The sequence below is a fragment of the Antennarius striatus genome, chromosome 14, assembly GCF_040054535.1.
Source record: "Antennarius striatus isolate MH-2024 chromosome 14, ASM4005453v1, whole genome shotgun sequence".
In the NCBI taxonomy this organism is placed as follows: Eukaryota; Metazoa; Chordata; class Actinopteri; order Lophiiformes; family Antennariidae; genus Antennarius; species Antennarius striatus.
This window is the reverse complement of record NC_090789.1, coordinates 14,188,470-14,205,972: the sequence shown is the minus strand read 5'-3', so window position 1 is coordinate 14,205,972 and position 17,503 is coordinate 14,188,470. Positions and strand designations below refer to the sequence as shown.

The window sequence follows — 17,503 nt, the reverse complement described above, 5'->3', positions numbered from 1 at the left end:
ATCAGATAAATAAGAGGCCGCAAAGCTGTTAAGACGTTCAAAAAACAGTAAAGTGTGTGGCTGAGTTTTGTTATGAATGGAGATTTAAAATACTCTGTTTTGGGAAAACCTGTGTAGCTTTGAGATCCTATAATATTGGTAAAAGTGTCGTCAGGAGACACGGTGATGTTTAACTGTGGGGTTAAGTCTTACATCCTGTTTTATCTCCCTTTTCTTTGTTAGGTTTGATTACCAGGAGCTCCTTCATAACTCCACCTTCTGTTTGGTGCCTCGAGGTCGACGCTTGGGCTCCTTCCGCTTCCTGGAGTCACTACAGGTAAATATTTTTTTCAACAAAATGTAAATTATTTATCCTTTATATCACTTTATATAGCATCACTAGCCATATGCTATATTTGTAGCTCTGAGGTTGTTTTTATGATGAACGAGTATGTCATTATCTGAACCTGCTAAATGTTCTGTAACTTAGTCAGTGCTTGGAATGAGCAGGACCTAAACTGGAATGGGGCAGGACAATGTAGAAGTCATCCTAGAGGAATGGTGAGAGTTGTATTTAAAAATAATAGATAAAATAATAATAGATAATAAATAGATGATTGGCTGACATCAGTGTGTTGCTGTGCTATCTGATATACGTACAGACAAATGAGATGGCCTCAGACCATGACAACAGGAAGGGAAGACTGGCTGGATGTGACAGAATAGCATGACATTGGTCTACCTGACTGAACGCCAGCGAGAGATCCATTTCTCTTTTAGTGCTTTTTGCTCCTCAGTTTTGGAAGTAGGAAAATAAAAGCCTCAAGCCTTGATTAAAAATTGTATTTGTGTCAAACATCCAGATGAACTTGTCAGGTTTATACTGGCTGAAAAAGATGGACAGGTGAAAAGAAAAGAAGAAGGCGTACTCTTTATTATTCCTGTAGGGAAATTACTTTTTCCACTTCAGTCCATTTGTCAACACACACACATACTGTATGTATATATGGTACAGGCCCTGAAACACACAGGTTGTACCCACCTTTTGCCCATGGCCAGCTGGGATAGGCTACAGCAGACCCACGACCCACAAGGTGGACGAGCAGCTTTAAGTTTATAATTTTTAGTAAATTAAAATATACCTTTACTATTACAGAACCTGGAATTTTGGATTTTGTGGACTGCAGTAGAATATATCTCACACATGAGGTAGTGTTTAAACAACCACAATCAGGAGATTGACTCCAGCAGTCACTATCTCTGCCTTCAGTGTCAGTGCAAACACAGGACAAATAATCAAATTGCTAGATGTGTGTATAATAAATACAGTGATAAAGTCAGGATCTGTAAAATCTGCTGTCAACTGGAGCAGACATTCATGTTTTAGCTTAAAATGCTGGGTGTTAACAAAGCATGAAAAATTACCTGACATAAAGAAAGGATGCGCCAAAATAACAAAAACACAACTCATCGTGTGTCTTTATAGAGTTTGTTAAAATGTGGTTTTTGTCCGTCCTGCTTTCATCATGCCTGACTACTTCTAGTCACGCTGGCTCCTCTAAACAAACTGCTAACATCTCAAACATGCCAGCACAGCAGTCATCAAAACACTAGCTGCAGTTTTTTCTCTCTGCATAGCATAAATGACCAAATTACAGATTTACAGACAGCTCTAATTCAATGAAATCCAGCAAGGAAGTGAACAGGATGCCAAGTGTTTATGTTCCATTGATGTGGTCTGTATAGCCTTTTGTTATTGACACCTTAATGGTCACATCTGCAAGGGTTTTTCCCCAGACCATTGTGTTTTGCTGAGTGCAGATCTAGCTGCATAGGCTTTGTTTGCTATTTGCTAGGCCCTCCAAACGAAAATGGGCCCATTAACACTCGCAGATGCACACACTTAAACAAACACTGCTATCATCCATTCAAGTCCATCAGTGAAATGTGCAAGTACGCAAACAATGAAGAAAAACCACAGGCAGTTTATAAAGGGAACAATTTAGAGCAGCCTGGTTTGTTGCAGCTCTGTCTCCACCACCCAAGTCGATGGTCTCATACCAGTGCAGGAAGCAGTAGTGGCTGTTTTTAGATTTACTCAATGCTGGACTCTCTGGCTGCTACAATGTTCCCTGGCTGCACTGCTCTCTGGGGCTGTGTGTGTGTGTGTGTGTGTGTGTGTGTGTGTGTGTGTGTGTGTGTGTGTGTGTGTGTGTGTGTGTGTGTGTGTGTGTGTGTGTGTGTGTGTGTGTGTGTGTGTGTGTGTGTTGTCTTTGCATGAATGGTCCCGGAAGCACCCACAGGAGTGGCAGTGTGCCCCAATGCTGATGTCTGCTAAATGGGCAAATCCACATTCAACCCACTTGGTTTTGGCAGAAGTCTCAGTCCCCTTCCCTTCGTCTCTTCTTCCTGTGTCGTCTCAGTGTTAATGTTGTCCCTCTTTTCCATTTGAGGCACTTTTTTGGAATTTCCTTTTTTTTTTTTGGTTATGTTGTTTTTTTCTTGTTTTTGGTGCCAGCCGGGGTCCACAAAGAACTGGCAATTACCCGTGTGGTATGAAATGTAGTGCCAGCTTTCCACCACACTCACAGACACACATTTTGCACACTTACACTCCTGCACATTTACACAAGGCTTCCCTATTTTCATTTCCCAATGCAAACAAACCAAAAGGCAACTACACAGCACATATAGGCTTTCATATCAGCCTACCTCCAGGCAAGAAAGGGCTTTAAATGTTTGAAACGTCATCCTTCGGAGGACCAGACTCAGGTGAGCCCTGCACTGCATTTCAAATTTAGAGGCCTTGGATTATCGCTCTGGGAAGTTGTTTTTTTTTTTTTTTTGCAACCTTGTTGTAAACTCTGGTGGATTCTGACACATACACACACATACTAGTCGCCCTATTTGCTGGAGTGTCCTTCAGCACATCTATTCTCAGACAAAATGCAGTGGTGTTGAAAGCCCAGTGGGGCTGAGAGTGTTTGATCTCCCCCAATTTTGGGGGCTGTTTCTGCTGTTCTGTGGTTTAATTAGAAAAGAAGTCCAAAAAGGAAAAAAAAAAAGAAAAAAAGAAAATATAACCTAGACCCACCAACTCTCCAGACCACAGCAAGTAGAAGGAAGAAGGGAAGCAGGATGGGATGAGATAAGTGGACTCTTATGTGTGCGTGTGTGTGTGTGTGTGTGTGTGTGTGTGTGTGTGTGTGTGTGTGTGTGTTCGTGTGTGTGAAGCGGTGGCGGGGAGGAGAGGCAAAAAAGTGGAGCAACATCAAAAACTGCAAGTAAATGAGGGGATGAGGCAGCATCAAAAACCCACCTCAATAAGGCGTGATGCCTCCATGCATCAATCGGTCCTTTCTTGTTCTCCTCCCATCCTTCCATCCTGTCTTTTTTTTCTGTTTGCCACCTTCTCTACGTTCGTCCCCATAATGGTTGTACCTAATTAGTAGACAAACAGCCGGCCCCTGCATGCCATATCTGTTTGAGTGACAGCCTTTTACAAACCTCCAAGGCTTCCTGGGAAAGGAGATATGAGTTGTTGCTAATTCCAGCTTCCCTATAGGGGTCGTTCCCACTCACAGCAGCACATACATTGTACACACAAGAGCATTGATCATATTATCTTCTCAGCTTGGGATATCACAGTGCCAAGCAGCTGGGATTGAACAGATTGTATTGTATCCATGCAGCTGCAGTATGTCACGTTATGTTGTTTACCGCCAAAGACGAGTCAGCAGGAAGGAAGGAGGCCAGTCGAACTGCAGCTGATCACAATTAAAGTGACATGTAAGGAATTTTCTGTGTATCACTAACTCTGTGTCTGTGTATGTGTGTGCGTGTGCGCGTGCGTGTGTGCAAACCAGGCGGCGTGCATCCCAGTGCTGCTGAGTAACGGCTGGGAGCTGCCGTTCTCTGATGTCATACAGTGGAACCAGGCGGTCATCGAGGGAGATGAGAGATTACTACTACAGGTAACACTCAGAGGCATCGATCAATTTTTAGAACGCAAGATTTATCATCAGGGGTGTCCAAGACCTCGACACACCAATACCAGACTGTCCAAAATAATATATACCCTGGAAAATGGCCTTATTGTGATGATGATGATGATGTTATTGTCATTGCTATAAGTTAAAATATGTTTGATGACGTGTTCTGAAACATTACCTTTAAACAAAGAATACAACCAGAATGTTAAATAAGGATTTTAGAAGTCTTGTGGCTATAGAATGAGGCCCTTTTAAATTTAGCATCCATGGTGCAGCAGCGCTCTGACATTTCTGACACACACTCACTCACAGCGCTGACATTTAATTTCTCTCCATCACAATAATTACATCAGGTCTCCTCTGCATTGATCTGCTTCAATCCTGGCCAATAGAGCACCCAAACTGTCATTCAGCTAATGAATAGCAACAAGCCCCGGGTCTCAGACTGGAGACTTTTTTATAATTATGGGAGAATTGGATTAATTGAGCTGACCTCATGGGTGGTATTTTTACACACACACCTGCAAATCCCCCGTATGGAAACACACATATAATACACTCATTCACACATCTATGATGTGACGTTAAGGAGCATAAAACCTTTTCCAGGAGCGACTCAGTGAGTACAGATCTTCCAGGGAAGCTGGTGCACCATTTAGTGAAGTGGGCTTTCACATGTTCCCAGGGGAAAGAAAAAGGAGGGATAAGAGGAACGAGAGGAGCAGGGGAAGAGTTTTGGTGGCCCTGTTACTTCTGAAATGCTGTCTGTATAGGCTATATCTGCTATGTAAACACAACATGTTTTTTTCCTCAGTGCTGCATGGCTTTCTTCCACTTCGACTGAGCTTTCCACTCAAAGTGATTGAATCAATTTTGGTGATTTACTCAAAACTCCAATTTTAGTTCTGACTAATTAACTTTTAATTTATCTGAACAACAGACCCCAAAGCAGCTTAGTCATTTCTTTGGAAAGCCATAATGAAGAGGCCGTTTCATTCAGTTTACATAGTTTTAATCACTTAAATGCCACTTTTTTCTTTTCCACTTTATAAAAAGACACAAGAATCTTTGTTGAGGGTTTTTTTTCTCTTCTTACTTTCACTGTCTGAGCTTTTTACTATTCTTGTTTCTTGTCCTTAGGTGCCATCCACAGTGAGAGCAGTGGGAAACGAGAGAGTCCTGGCCCTCAGACAAAGAACCCAGATGTTGTGGGAAGCCTACTTCTCCTCTGTGGACAAGATAGTCCTCACCACACTGGAGGTCAGCCTCAGCCCTAAAACACTCTGCATGAAGTATTGCAAAGAAATTCATCTCCATGTGTGAATTATGTGGCTTGAGCAACTTGATTTAGTGAGAAGTTTACGACTAGCGTGTAAACTAGCTGGTGAGCAAAACCGCCGAAAACCAGCCAACTGGGACTGCCAGATACATGACGTCTCTGCAGATTCCACAGCTTTTGGTTTGAAGAGGAGAAAAGTGTTTTTGGAAACACTTGCTATTTATTACCAAAAGAACATCTGTCAGTTATCATGATCAATGTATCGCTGACAGGAGAAGAATATCAAGCGAGGTCTTCAAAATGTGTTTAACAAACAAGGCCTGGAAATTGTTCATCAGCTTTCCACTTGTAATGATTGGAGATAGTCTTAATCTGTTTTTGCTGGTTACAGTGGATAAAATTAACAAAAAGCCCAAAACATCACTCCTCATGTTTGAGGTACAAAAATGTGAATGTTTCATTTTGGAATAACGGGAACTTTTCGTCCTATAGCAGTGTACAAATCCAGATAAATTGCATTAGATAATGTATAAATTATATATAAATAAATAAATGTTAAATGTCAGTCCTTTCCAATAATGCCCCATCTGTGGGGCAGTGCATCCAACAACAAAGTAGGGATAAAGTGAGAAAGTTCAGTGGATTGCGGAATAACTGCCATGGCAACTAACATTCTGTTACCCTAAAGTCAGCACTGTCAAGAAAAAGATGATTATTGATTGATTATGAAGGAAAATGTGGTCGTTTTAATTGATGCTTTTAACTGGTAGGTTTGACTTTGACTGACAATCAGCTTTTCTCCTCTTTCTGTTTTTTTTTTTTTTGGTGGTTTCTTTGACATCTACTTAAAAGCAGTGTCGTGTTTGACTGCTTAGTATTGTCTTGACATTTAATTGTATACATGCCAAATTTCAAATTTTATGCATTTCATAGTCCCTATAAAAATCAGATTTCTGGAAAATATTTCAAGTAAAGTCTTACAGATGAAGTCGGCAACTTCCACTGAAATATCTCCAAAAAGATAACTGAAAACACAACCATAGCTTGTAACTAATGATATGCAGCCTGTGTGCTATCACCAGTCTTCTGACACATAACCCTTCCAACAGAGTGAAACCGCCCTTCTGTCATTATGATTGCAGGGTTGGATTTTGCCCATCACTCTACAATTCTTGGCTTTCACCTTTCCAGCTCTTTGTTGATCTGTAGGTTGAGAAAAAATTTCAAATCCATCTGCACCTAATCTGCCTGAAGTCTCAGAGAAATCCCTCATATAAAGATATGATATATCACTACATAGCAAGCATCTATCTCAGCCTGCCCTACTGATCCAGCTGATCTAGATTCTGCATGTCATATTCAGAAACCTGTTTAGATTTTTCACCCTGAAATCCACAAATAAAGGATCTTGGATCCAGCTTTTCTCAATCGTTCATCTGTCGTTTGTGTTGCCGTTACGTCTTTGAACAGGCTACACAAGAAGACATTCACTTCAAGGGTAGCTTCTCCAGCCAAGTGAATGTCATTTGAAGGTTATCCCAAGGGTTGGATGATGCATGAAAAGAAATAATGATCTCTTTATGTATGCAGTTTTTTTGCGCATGCTGCTGGGATCAATTTTAATCAAATAAAAAAACATGGCAAAATAACAAAATTAACCCTGTGAAATCACACGCTGAGTGGTCGGCTTTGGTCTCATTTTTTTAAGGGCAAATCTGGCAGCACATAGTGTATTTACTGTTATGGTGCCATGCCAGAGTGAGCAAAGGAGAGGTTCTGGAGGTTGGCGATAAGCTGCTTATATATATACAGCATGCAGAGGGGAACCTCTCCCTGTGGGAGACAGCTGTGCAGTCAGCCTGAGGTCAGAGGGCTGCAGAGAGGATGGTGTGTTGCTGTTGCATGGACACCTCCTATTGGTGCAAAATGAGAAGTGCACAGACTTTATCACCGAGGAGGACCACTGCTGGAATGCACAAGTGTGTCACGTCTGAAGTTGCCATAGAATTTATGTTGAGGTCCAAGACTTTCATCCACAGACTTAGAATAAAAATTGAACATGGCACAGGTTTAGGCAAGATGAGTAAAGCAGAAGCTTGGTAATTTGTGCGATCATGTGAGCTACTTGGAGCATTGCAAATATTATCCAAAATCATATTTCTTTCTTTCCCCAGATCATTAAGGACCGCGTGTTCTCCCACATATCAAGGAACAAGTACATGTGGAACTCCCTGCCAGGAGGGCTTCTGGTCCTGCCAGAGTACTCCACTCACCTCGCACACTTCCCTTTCTACTACCTGGGATTAGGTAAAAATAGACGTCACAGAAATGAGTCCATATTACATGCAAGTCTTAATTTGCCCCAGAATGATTTATTTGAAATTACGTAATTATGATATGATACACAGGAATTGTTATATTAGTTCAATCTATCGGTTCAGGCTTTTGTGACGTTTCTGTTTTTCTAGTGAAATAAGATTGGTTTGGAGAAAACTGGCACAATCTTGACACGTTTGGCGGAGTCCATATGCTGCCTCAGTAGCATGTATTGCTAAAACATTGATTTTTATTACAGCATGTTTGGCAACGTCCAATCTAAATCCACACGCAGTGGCTTTAAAATCTTTCTGTTTAACACACAACTCTTCTACAGTCGCATGCGGAACACTCAATAAATAATTCAGATTTGTTTTACATTCTTCTTCACTCTCATTGTTTGTTTTTTCTTCATATTTATGCCCAGGAATCAGTCCAGGTCAGGAGTTCACTGCTGTCATCCACGCCATTTCCCCATTAGTCTCTCAGTCTCAGCCAATCATGAAGCTGCTTCAGGTGGTCTCTAAATCAAAATACTGTTCACAGGTAAACGGAAAGAAACTCAGGTGATCTGTAAAAATCAATGTATATTAGTTTTATCACTTAAAACATGCCATCTTATTTTGATAAGGGCAAGCCCCTTTCATCATTAGTGTCGTTTGATTGGCACCAGCCTGGATCAATCTAACATGTTTATATGTGATGGTTTCTGCTGCTCCAGATCATCATTCTTTGGAACAGCGAGAAGCCGGCACCCGTTCGGAGCAAATGGCCCCCCATGCCTGTCCCTCTCACTGTGACAGATGGCAAGAGGAAGGTGAGGACCGATGCCACTCTCAGCCTACTGTGATATCAGACTGACAGCATGACAGACTGACAGTTTTCTCAGCTTGTTTATGTATCTTTGCTGATTTATTTCCTCCACTTCTTCTCGTTGATGTGTTTCCCCTCACATTTACATCCAACATGTCCACCGATCTGTGTGGTATTTGCTTTTCATAAATGTCACTCTCACCCAATAATCCCTCTGAGCCTCCTTTTCACTGTCTCGTATTTTTTCGACTCCCAAGGGGAAAATACAGTGATTCTGTCATCTCAGTCACTCAAATTTATTCACTGAAACACGATCATCTGTAACTGCAAAGGAGTCTGTGCTTGTCAAAATTTTAAATGTTATGTCTGAATATGACTTGCTTGTTTAATCTTATCCTGAGTGTCTCTTGAATAAGCTAATTATAATAGGATTTATTGACAACAAAAATTATCTTGCTGCATGGACGGATAATTTCACAAATGTTGAGCCATTTTCTACTCATATTCACTTTATTTCTGTCATTATAGTTTTCTTTTTTTTGCAGTGTAATTTGTCTAAGCACAGAGCAGACAACTTGTAGAACAAGAACCAAGACTGATCCGCGTATTTCTCTTCCAGACCACCAGCCGGTTCCTACCGCACGTTGCTATAGAGACGGAAGCAGTGCTGAGTCTGGATGAGGATACCGTCCTGCTGACCAGTGAGGTGTGTGTGTGTCTGTGTGTGTTTTCATGTGTTATTCATGAACATGAAGAACAGCTGTACATATAATGAAATCTACATTCCTGCAGAAGGTGCGTCATTGTCTGTGCGTTGTGTTTGTGCACCCCTAGGTGAACTTTGCCTTCTTGGTGTGGCGGAGCTTCCCAGAGAGGATTGTGGGTTACCCTCCCAGGAGCCACTTCTGGGATCCCCTGAAGCATGCCTGGGGCTATACCTCCAAATGGACCAATGACTACTCCATCGTCCTAACTGGAGCTGCCTTCTACCACAGGTACGCTAAAAGAGAAATTACCGTATTTTCCGCACTATAAGGTGCACCTAAAAGCCTAAAATTCTCTCATAAACCCGTAGTGCGCCTTATAATCCGGTGTGTCTTATATATGGATTAATATTCATATTAATAAAATATTCTGCTTGTTTTGTGCTGATGAAAATATGCTGACACCAAAGCACAGTAAGCATTAGCAAGTTTAAAAAAAACTAATGTATCTGAGAAAAAAAAAATCTAAGAGTCTGAACAAAGACATAATCATTGGGTGCGTCGCATCAGCTCTCATATCAGATCATCTGTTCTTTGTAGACTGACTTTTTTTTTTTTTTTAACCGTCTACTGAAAGAAAACTTAAACCTTCATTGAACTCGGATGACTCTGTTTCTGATCTGGATTCAGATTTTTCTCCTACGGTAAAAAAAAAAAAAAAAGAAACCATGAAAGTCAGGAGAATATTTCATTGTAAGGAGTCTTGTTGTTTGGGGGGTTCCCATAGGCACGTTTAGCTTCCATCAAAATCATACAGTATGCCTTGCTTTTCATGGTGTTCCTCAGAGATTTTAACATTAACTCATAACTGCAATGCATGCATATATTGCATATGACTAAATATAGTCCCACACCTACAGACACAATTATGATTATGCTGCTGGAAATGGAAACAGATTGCCTGTCTCTGAAATCAACAGCTAAAATCAAGACAACTTGATGAATTGCAGCAGCAGCAGCAGAAACAGCAGAGAGCATAATGACATAGATCTCAACATGAAGAGGCAAAAAAATCAAACAGAATAAAGTAGAATCAAGCATAATTATGTGGGTGTATTAGTGAGAGAAAAAGAAAAGCAGAGGGTTACTCAGGGATTACTTCAAGCAGTTTGATTAATTTGAAAAAGCCTGAATTTGATATATGGAGTGACAGTGGGACATGAGTGCCATTAATTATTCCACAGCCTGGGTACTTTTAAAAGCTTTTGAAAAACTTACAGTACTTTGACAAAGCAGTCTCTATGAAATAAAATTTTAAAACCTTTACAGTCCTTCAGTTAGGCCTGTTGACATGCATTTACATAATGTACATCTGCATAACGTCAAATGCCTGTTTTACCACTCAAATGCAGAAAGCACATTGAGGATTCATTTGAAGCTTGCATAAGCCCTTAAAAAAATATTTTACACATAAAGTATCTCAATAATGAAGCCTATGCTGCAAAAAGCCCCAACATACATTATGACAAAATCTCAGAATCATCTTTAACAAATATATAAAATAAAAAATCAGCCTAATGTAATGCAAAACTACTGTCGGTGTCAACATCTCCAGTCTTAAACAATGAAGGAATGATCATTTGTATTGTACCACAGGCCTTAGATTGCTGCATAAATATCAAATCCCACTGGCGGTGGAATGGTTAATTTGTCCCAGTTACATGTCATCAACATACAGTACATCAAACCATCTGCTCTTTGCTACAAATGTTACATACCAGCGACCTGACAGGTGTTGGTCACCTGGCTTTCACCTGGGATAAACTGATGCATTTTTTTATTTTAAGAGTTCAGTTGATGTGTTTTGTCTGGGAGAGCGACGACAAACTGAGACGTCAGGTTTGAGCGACAAATGCTCCCAAATATTCCTGCAAAATGAATAAAATAACAATGTGCAATAGTGGTGTGTGAAAAAAAGAAAATCAGGAGCTTGTTGGAATAAAGGGTTTTCTTCACAACAGGCCACTAATTTATCTTTTACTTCACATGATTATTACCAAGAACGGTCTCCTTCAAAGCATTTGGCTGAAATCTACCATGATCCTGTAGCTCATTGTACAAAAATGGGAAATGTGTTTTGCTGTCAATCACAAACAAAATGCTATAAATACGAAAAAATCACAAAAACACAAAACCTACAAACACATTACATCATTGTTTCATTTAGAGATACCTTTAATGCCTGGTAAAATCATTCCTTATCATATCATCTAATGTTCTTCTTTCTCCTGTTGCCAGACATGACTTTTTTCAAGCTTTTTCCAATAGCTGCATGACAGTTCTTCAACTCTCCAATAGTTTTAAAAATGTCTTCACGTCTCCCATTTTCTATTCAGTCCTCCATGATCATGTGTGATTATATTTTTTGTGTTTCACTCCACAGGTACTACAACTACCTTTTCTCCCACTACTTACCCCAGTCCTTGCGGACTCTGGTGGATCGCACTTGCAACTGTGAGGACATCCTGATGAACTTCCTGGTCTCTGCTGTGACACACCTGCCACCAATCAAAGTAGCTCAGCGGAAACAGTACAAGGAGTTGCCCAGTCCACAGGTGAGTATCCAATAATATTTTCAATTAGTAACCGTCTGTGAGATCAGTGCCGTGTGAATAACGATGTCTTATTCTATCTCCCAGGGTGCAAAGAGTGTCCCTTGGGTAAACCCGGAGCACTTCAACCAGCGACAGGAGTGTGTCAACACATTTGCCAACTGGTTTGGCTACATGCCTCTGGTCCACTCTCAGTTTCGTCTGGATCCCGTGCTCTTCAAAGATCAAGTGTCCGTTCTGCGCAAGAAGTACAAAGACCTGGAGAGAGCATGAAACTGACGGACCAAAAGTCAAGGGAGCGCCATCCCAGGCCTGGTCTAGTGACCGTTTAGACAGCCTAATAGACCAATCAGTGCTGAGCTGTCAACGTGGGGTACTCAAAGAGGTGTGGCGAATGGCAGAATAGCAGTTTGGTCTATTTGCGATGGGGACAAACTATAATCATCAGACAGACCCTGGTGGACTGTTCTGGACTACAGAGATATGAAAAGGGGGCTACAAAGGTTTGAGTGGAGCTTCAAATGATTCTCCTACCTCCTGTGGTCTGTCCAAACCACAGAAGACAATAAGGGGCTTTGAAGTCGTCCCAATAATTGAGCTTCTCACCAAGAAAGGACAATCCCGATTGGAAAACAGCGTTTGTGTGTCTGTGTGTGTGTACATTTCACACCAGCGCTGTTGCCGTGGCAATGAGAGGAGACCAGGTATCTCATCAGAAGGACTGAGTGAACGAGCGGTGCCATGCACTCCAGCTCCTAAGGTGTGTCTTGGCATTAGTAAGGAGACGGAGCGAAATCCTACCTGTAAAACCAATAAAATGATTTCTAAATGTAATCCTCTGGTGTCTGATTTGTCTGACACAGCTTTCGTTTCAAGAACACCCTTTTCAGCTGAGATGAAGCAACCTCGCATGATGCAAATTTAATATTGCGAAGTTGTAAATTCCCTTGTTTCCATGTTTGCACATAAAAACATCAGGGACCAATCAGGATGTATTGACCAGAGATTAATATGTTGAAAAGTAGCTTCAGCGACGATGAGGGAACATGAGGCCAGACGTCATCCTCCTGTAAACTCTTGAACATCTTTTAACCATCTTAAGTAGCTCAGCGACCAATGAATATTTCAGTGCTTATCGATTAATCTGCAGATTGTCAAATAATTGTTTTTTGATATCCTATTATCATTTTGACAGTTTTAAAATAAAGTCAACATAAAAATCCAAAAATTTTCTTTGCAGAAAACAAAAATGAAATACATGAGCTTCGATATTATTTAACAAACAGTTCACAATTTTAATTTTCAGCTGAAACATCACTCAACTGTATTCTCCACATGTCCTACTAGTGAATAATTTATAACATTACCAGGAGCCCTAACTACTCACCGTCAGGCACTGATACCTTGTGGTGTGTCGTGTTCCCTCGCTTTCAAAGGTAAAATACAGGGATTGTATTTTCTCACCAATATAATTAATATTGAAAACCCTTCAATTATTCCAAAAAATAATTAAAGCACTGCTAAATTTATCCACTGTTTTTGTCACTCTGTGTTTGATCCTGCTTTGTAGCACTGTTGGGAGTGTAAAGGAAGATGAATACGAAGGGCGGGGGTCAGAATGTGCAGCATTGTGTGTCGGTGGATACGCATTCAGATATTTACGCATCATCTCTGCTGAGAGGGAGATCCAGAATCCCCGTGTCGGCCCTCTGGGGAGCAGACTGAGGTTGAGTTGGTCATTCCCGAATTAACAAACAAGACTTCAAAGTTTACGTTCAGAAATTCTGTAAAAAGAAAAACGTTTATTTTGAACAATTCAGAAATGACCCAACGGGCCTTACCTTTTGTCTCAGTTAAGCAACATTTTTTTACAAGGCAAGGATGTCTCAGCACCCTCAGGACAAAAGTGTGCTGTCTAGCTAATCTCATTAAGCACATGCGCGTGCGCATACACACAGGCACACACGCAATTATGTACAAAGCACCTGAGATACATAGCTGCCGAGGACCTCATTTGAATTATGAACATGGTGGATTTTTTTTTTTTTTACAACCGAGTGTAATAAGGATAACTGCTCCCTTTGTAAACAGACATTAAGTTCAGCTTCTGCTCTTTCTACAACAATAACCTGCTATTAACTCAGGTCTACCTGGTGTTGAGTTAGCACTTTTCGGGGGGGGGGGGGCACCATGAATACAGTGTTTTAATAAAGTTCTTTGTTTCACCTGAGGCCTTACAGGTTTCAACATGGCATTAAAACAGACCATATTGCATAAATACAGTGACTAAATAACATTTGTAGAGCACTTGCGAAAAACAAACTGGGTTATCAGCTGCCTTGTACAAAATGATAATAGTTGATGAAGGAGTGGATCAGGTTCTTTGTAATTATCCCACTGCAATAATGGTTTTACCCTAAACAACCTCAGTATAATATATAACAAACAGAAGTTCTCAGGTGAGTGTGAATAGCTTCACTGATGACGCGCCTGTACTAAAGTGGACGGTCTGTTATTCCACATCCGACAAAGTCCTCATTCGCCTCTTCTCTGCTGTGCAGTCCCGTCTTCTGCGGAGGAGTGATTCTCTTAAAAAACAGAGCAGATCAAGCAGAGCTCTCATTTCCTGAGTGTCAGCATGGCATTGACGTCCCACAGCAAATTTCTCATCTGATCCATCAGGAGCTTCATCTCCTGGTTCTTCTGACGCACCTTCTGCAGGTGAAACACAAAGATGGATTGCAACAATTAGGAGAATTCCTGCAGAACCAAATTTCTACTTGACGACTTGAAGAGCTAAATTGTTAGTTTGACATGTCTGAGACAACGACCAAGTTTTGCCAACCTCAGGGAACACGTACTGGTATTCTGTCAGCAGCCTGGTGGAAACTTACAAACTTTTCTTGCTGCTAATATTGACTCTGAAGTGTCTGAAAACAACGTCTCGATTTGAACATTTATTTAAGATACACCTGGTGGATGGTTTGTGCAGGTCAGTTCCAGGCAAGACTACCAGGTCTGTGTCAGCACTGCCATCTAGAGGTACCTGAAGGGCCACTGCTCAGTAGAATCCATATCTTTTTTCTGAGTGATCATACAAAGTAAAACCTTTTGATCAAAACTTAGAGGCAACGTGACCTGCGACAGCGGATGAAGCGGGTTAAAAAGATGAATGAAATGAATGAGTGAAATTTAAAGGGGTTCTATCATTTATATTTTTTCAGGTCTCTACATATACATAGTGGTCCTCCCTCACCCAACTCATCTCACTCGACCGAGACTCTGGAAATAAAAATAAATAAATAAAAACGGGTGCTGTAACGACTGTACAGTTGAAACTTGTACAAGAGTCACAAAAAAAAAGAACAAAAAAAAGGGTTCATTTCAGATTTGTGCCGGTCGTGATGTAACGACAGGAGTGATTTACCTATCCCGAGCCCACCTGCGTGAGAACACCCCCCTCCCTGGATAAAGGCGTGCTCATCTCTGAGGTGTGTGTGTGCGTACGGTTTATCCTCAACGTCATAGCAAACACAAAAACACACACACGGCACGTTTTATATTATTTATAATTGCTTATAACCATAAGTAAAGTCATCTTGCAATTTGCTACCGAGTTAGCTCCGCGTTTGTGTAGTCTGCCTACGTGTGTGCGGGCGTGTTAACGAACGCGCGCACACACACAAACACATGGCACGTGACAAAACACAGAAAAAAAGAAAGGAACAAACCTCCAGGACCTCTTTTCTCTCCTGGTTGACAGCTGGACTGCAGGGGTCCACTTTGACAGACACCATCTCCTCTCCAACATACGGTAGAAGCTGAGGACACAGAGTGAACATAAGAGTTCTGCTCCATCCTGACAGTAGATGCACATGTTTGGTGTCGACAGTGAAAGAAGATGAAAACTAACGTTGCAAGAGTGGAATGATGCCCTGATAATTCTACAATGATATCAAGCACAACTAAAAGGATAGAAAGACTGAAAGTCTGCTCTTGTTAACAACTTTCAAACAGCTTTAATCTTTCATTCTCCTCCTGACCTCCGCTGGACCCTCCTGCAGGTCAGAGGTCATCTCCACGCAGCGTTCGTACAAGAGTCTGAGCTTTCTGAACAGCATGGCGAGCTGCCGCAGGTGTTCCTGGAGTTTCCCAAAGCGGTCCTGGTACATCGCCTGGCTCTGAGTCACACCATTTGGAAGCTAAACCAAATACACAAAGCATATTTCATCAGTTTTATTTTATTTCTCTTTGGAATTTGTATCAAATGGCAGTGTGATGCAAACCTGTAAAATATCCTGTTAACTTAAATAATTTGCTTTTGGGGTTATTAAAGTATTCTTCATTCATTCATTCAATAATTCAAGGCTGATAGTGTAAGAAACTATCCATTCTGTGCCACCTCAATGATTACAGCTTATCATACTGAGGATGGTGATCTGGAATTTCTCAGTGTGAAACAGAAATGGACACAGAAGAGCTGTAAACGGTGAGTTATGCACTGAGAAACACAGAAGAGACATGTGTCAGGTGGAGATGGAAAAACGAGCGTTACCACTGCTGGCAAGCATAGCGAGCACATATGTGACTAAGGAGGACAGAACAAATCCAGACTGGCAGATGACAGGGGGAACTCATAAGCTGAATACTCAGATGTCACCACCACACGCCAGCTGGAGACACTTACTGCAGCATCCCTCAGAAAACAAGTTGAACTAATATCGTCTTCTATCCTAGCAGGTAAATTTATATTCTTGTCAGAATATTTGCAATCAATTCTTTTTCGGACAAAACAAGTTTTTGCAAGCTTGCACCTGACTTCATATCTTCAAACTTTTTCAGGTATATATATATAAAAAAAGAAGGAATATGTTTAAGGTTGCTTCAAGCTGGGAATGAGATGTTCCAGAAGTGCTCAAAGACAGAGGTTTGAACATGTCATTGGAAACTGTACAAACTCAATCTGCTTAAGAGGAATGTGTAATGTACTGAATACTACCGATGGAAATCAGGATCAATCTGCCATCGAGGTTCAAACTAGCAGCACTAAACCCAGTACCTGTGTTGCTCTTGTGATCTGGAAGAGCTCCATGGTGCGGGTGACGATGTCCTGGACGGTCTCCTGTCCGATCCGACAGAGGAACACGGGAGAAATCTCCCTCAGGGCTCCCTGAGGAGGCATGGGCTGCTGTCCCGGGGCTGAGGCGACGTTTGGCGGCAGGTGAGGCTGCTGCTGCTGGGGCATCCCTGCCAACCCTGGTTTCTGAGGTAATGAGGCTGCCATCACTGCGTTAACCTACAGGACACCAGTGAGATGGGGGGCAGTGAGTGAAACGGGGAGACCGGAAGCGCCTGAACAATTTGGAAGCACTTGGGGAACTTGAACCGAGCTTGCTGGAGAGACGTGATTCAAGTAGAGTACCTCCCGAGAATGTAACGCTAACACTTAACGCTCATGTTAACAACAACTAGAAGTAATGTCGACACTTCTATTCGTGTATGCGCTAAACACAGAAACACGGCGTCTGATGAATGATTACAGCTAATCTTGGAGGCTAAACAGGCTAGCGAGTGAAATCCATTGTAGAGGCTCATTGAGGAGCAGGATAGTTAGCCGTTAGCTTGTTTTCATGGGGACGGCGACTGCACGAGATCGAAAAGTTAAATTGACTTACTTTAGATTAATGATTCCTAAATATTAGTGGCTTGCAGTAGTAACAGTAGAATTATTTAAAATAAGACATCATGTACTCGTTCAGAAGATTCCTCCTAGACTGCGCGTAAAAATGTTCAATGCGTCACTTCCTG

General features: G+C 41.4%; 2 protein-coding genes across 2 annotated transcripts in view; one reads left to right on the top strand and one right to left on the bottom strand.

The window, feature by feature from the left end:
* Window positions 1-12,522, top strand: part of ext1c (exostoses (multiple) 1c) — a 73,156-nt gene extending 60,634 nt beyond the window's left edge. The window contains exons 3-12 of the mRNA XM_068333586.1: window positions 223-316; window positions 3,846-3,953; window positions 5,112-5,231; window positions 7,425-7,557; window positions 7,994-8,112; window positions 8,288-8,383; window positions 8,999-9,085; window positions 9,214-9,374; window positions 11,527-11,698; window positions 11,783-12,522. Of these exons, the coding sequence (XP_068189687.1) occupies window positions 223-316; window positions 3,846-3,953; window positions 5,112-5,231; window positions 7,425-7,557; window positions 7,994-8,112; window positions 8,288-8,383; window positions 8,999-9,085; window positions 9,214-9,374; window positions 11,527-11,698; window positions 11,783-11,968 (1,276 nt within the window). The 3' untranslated portion in view covers window positions 11,969-12,522. The remainder of the gene's footprint in view (window positions 1-222; window positions 317-3,845; window positions 3,954-5,111; window positions 5,232-7,424; window positions 7,558-7,993; window positions 8,113-8,287; window positions 8,384-8,998; window positions 9,086-9,213; window positions 9,375-11,526; window positions 11,699-11,782) is intronic.
* A 952-nt stretch (window positions 12,523-13,474) lies between these two features.
* Window positions 13,475-17,503, bottom strand: zgc:114119 (Mediator of RNA polymerase II transcription subunit 30-like). The gene is made up of 5 exons (XM_068333315.1): window positions 17,371-17,503; window positions 16,755-16,991; window positions 15,739-15,897; window positions 15,427-15,516; window positions 13,475-14,410 (listed from the first exon to the last, which is right to left on the bottom strand). The coding sequence occupies exons 2-5, from the start codon at window positions 16,977-16,979 to the stop codon at window positions 14,315-14,317; spliced, it is 570 nt and encodes a 189-aa protein (XP_068189416.1). The 5' UTR covers window positions 16,980-16,991; window positions 17,371-17,503; the 3' UTR covers window positions 13,475-14,314.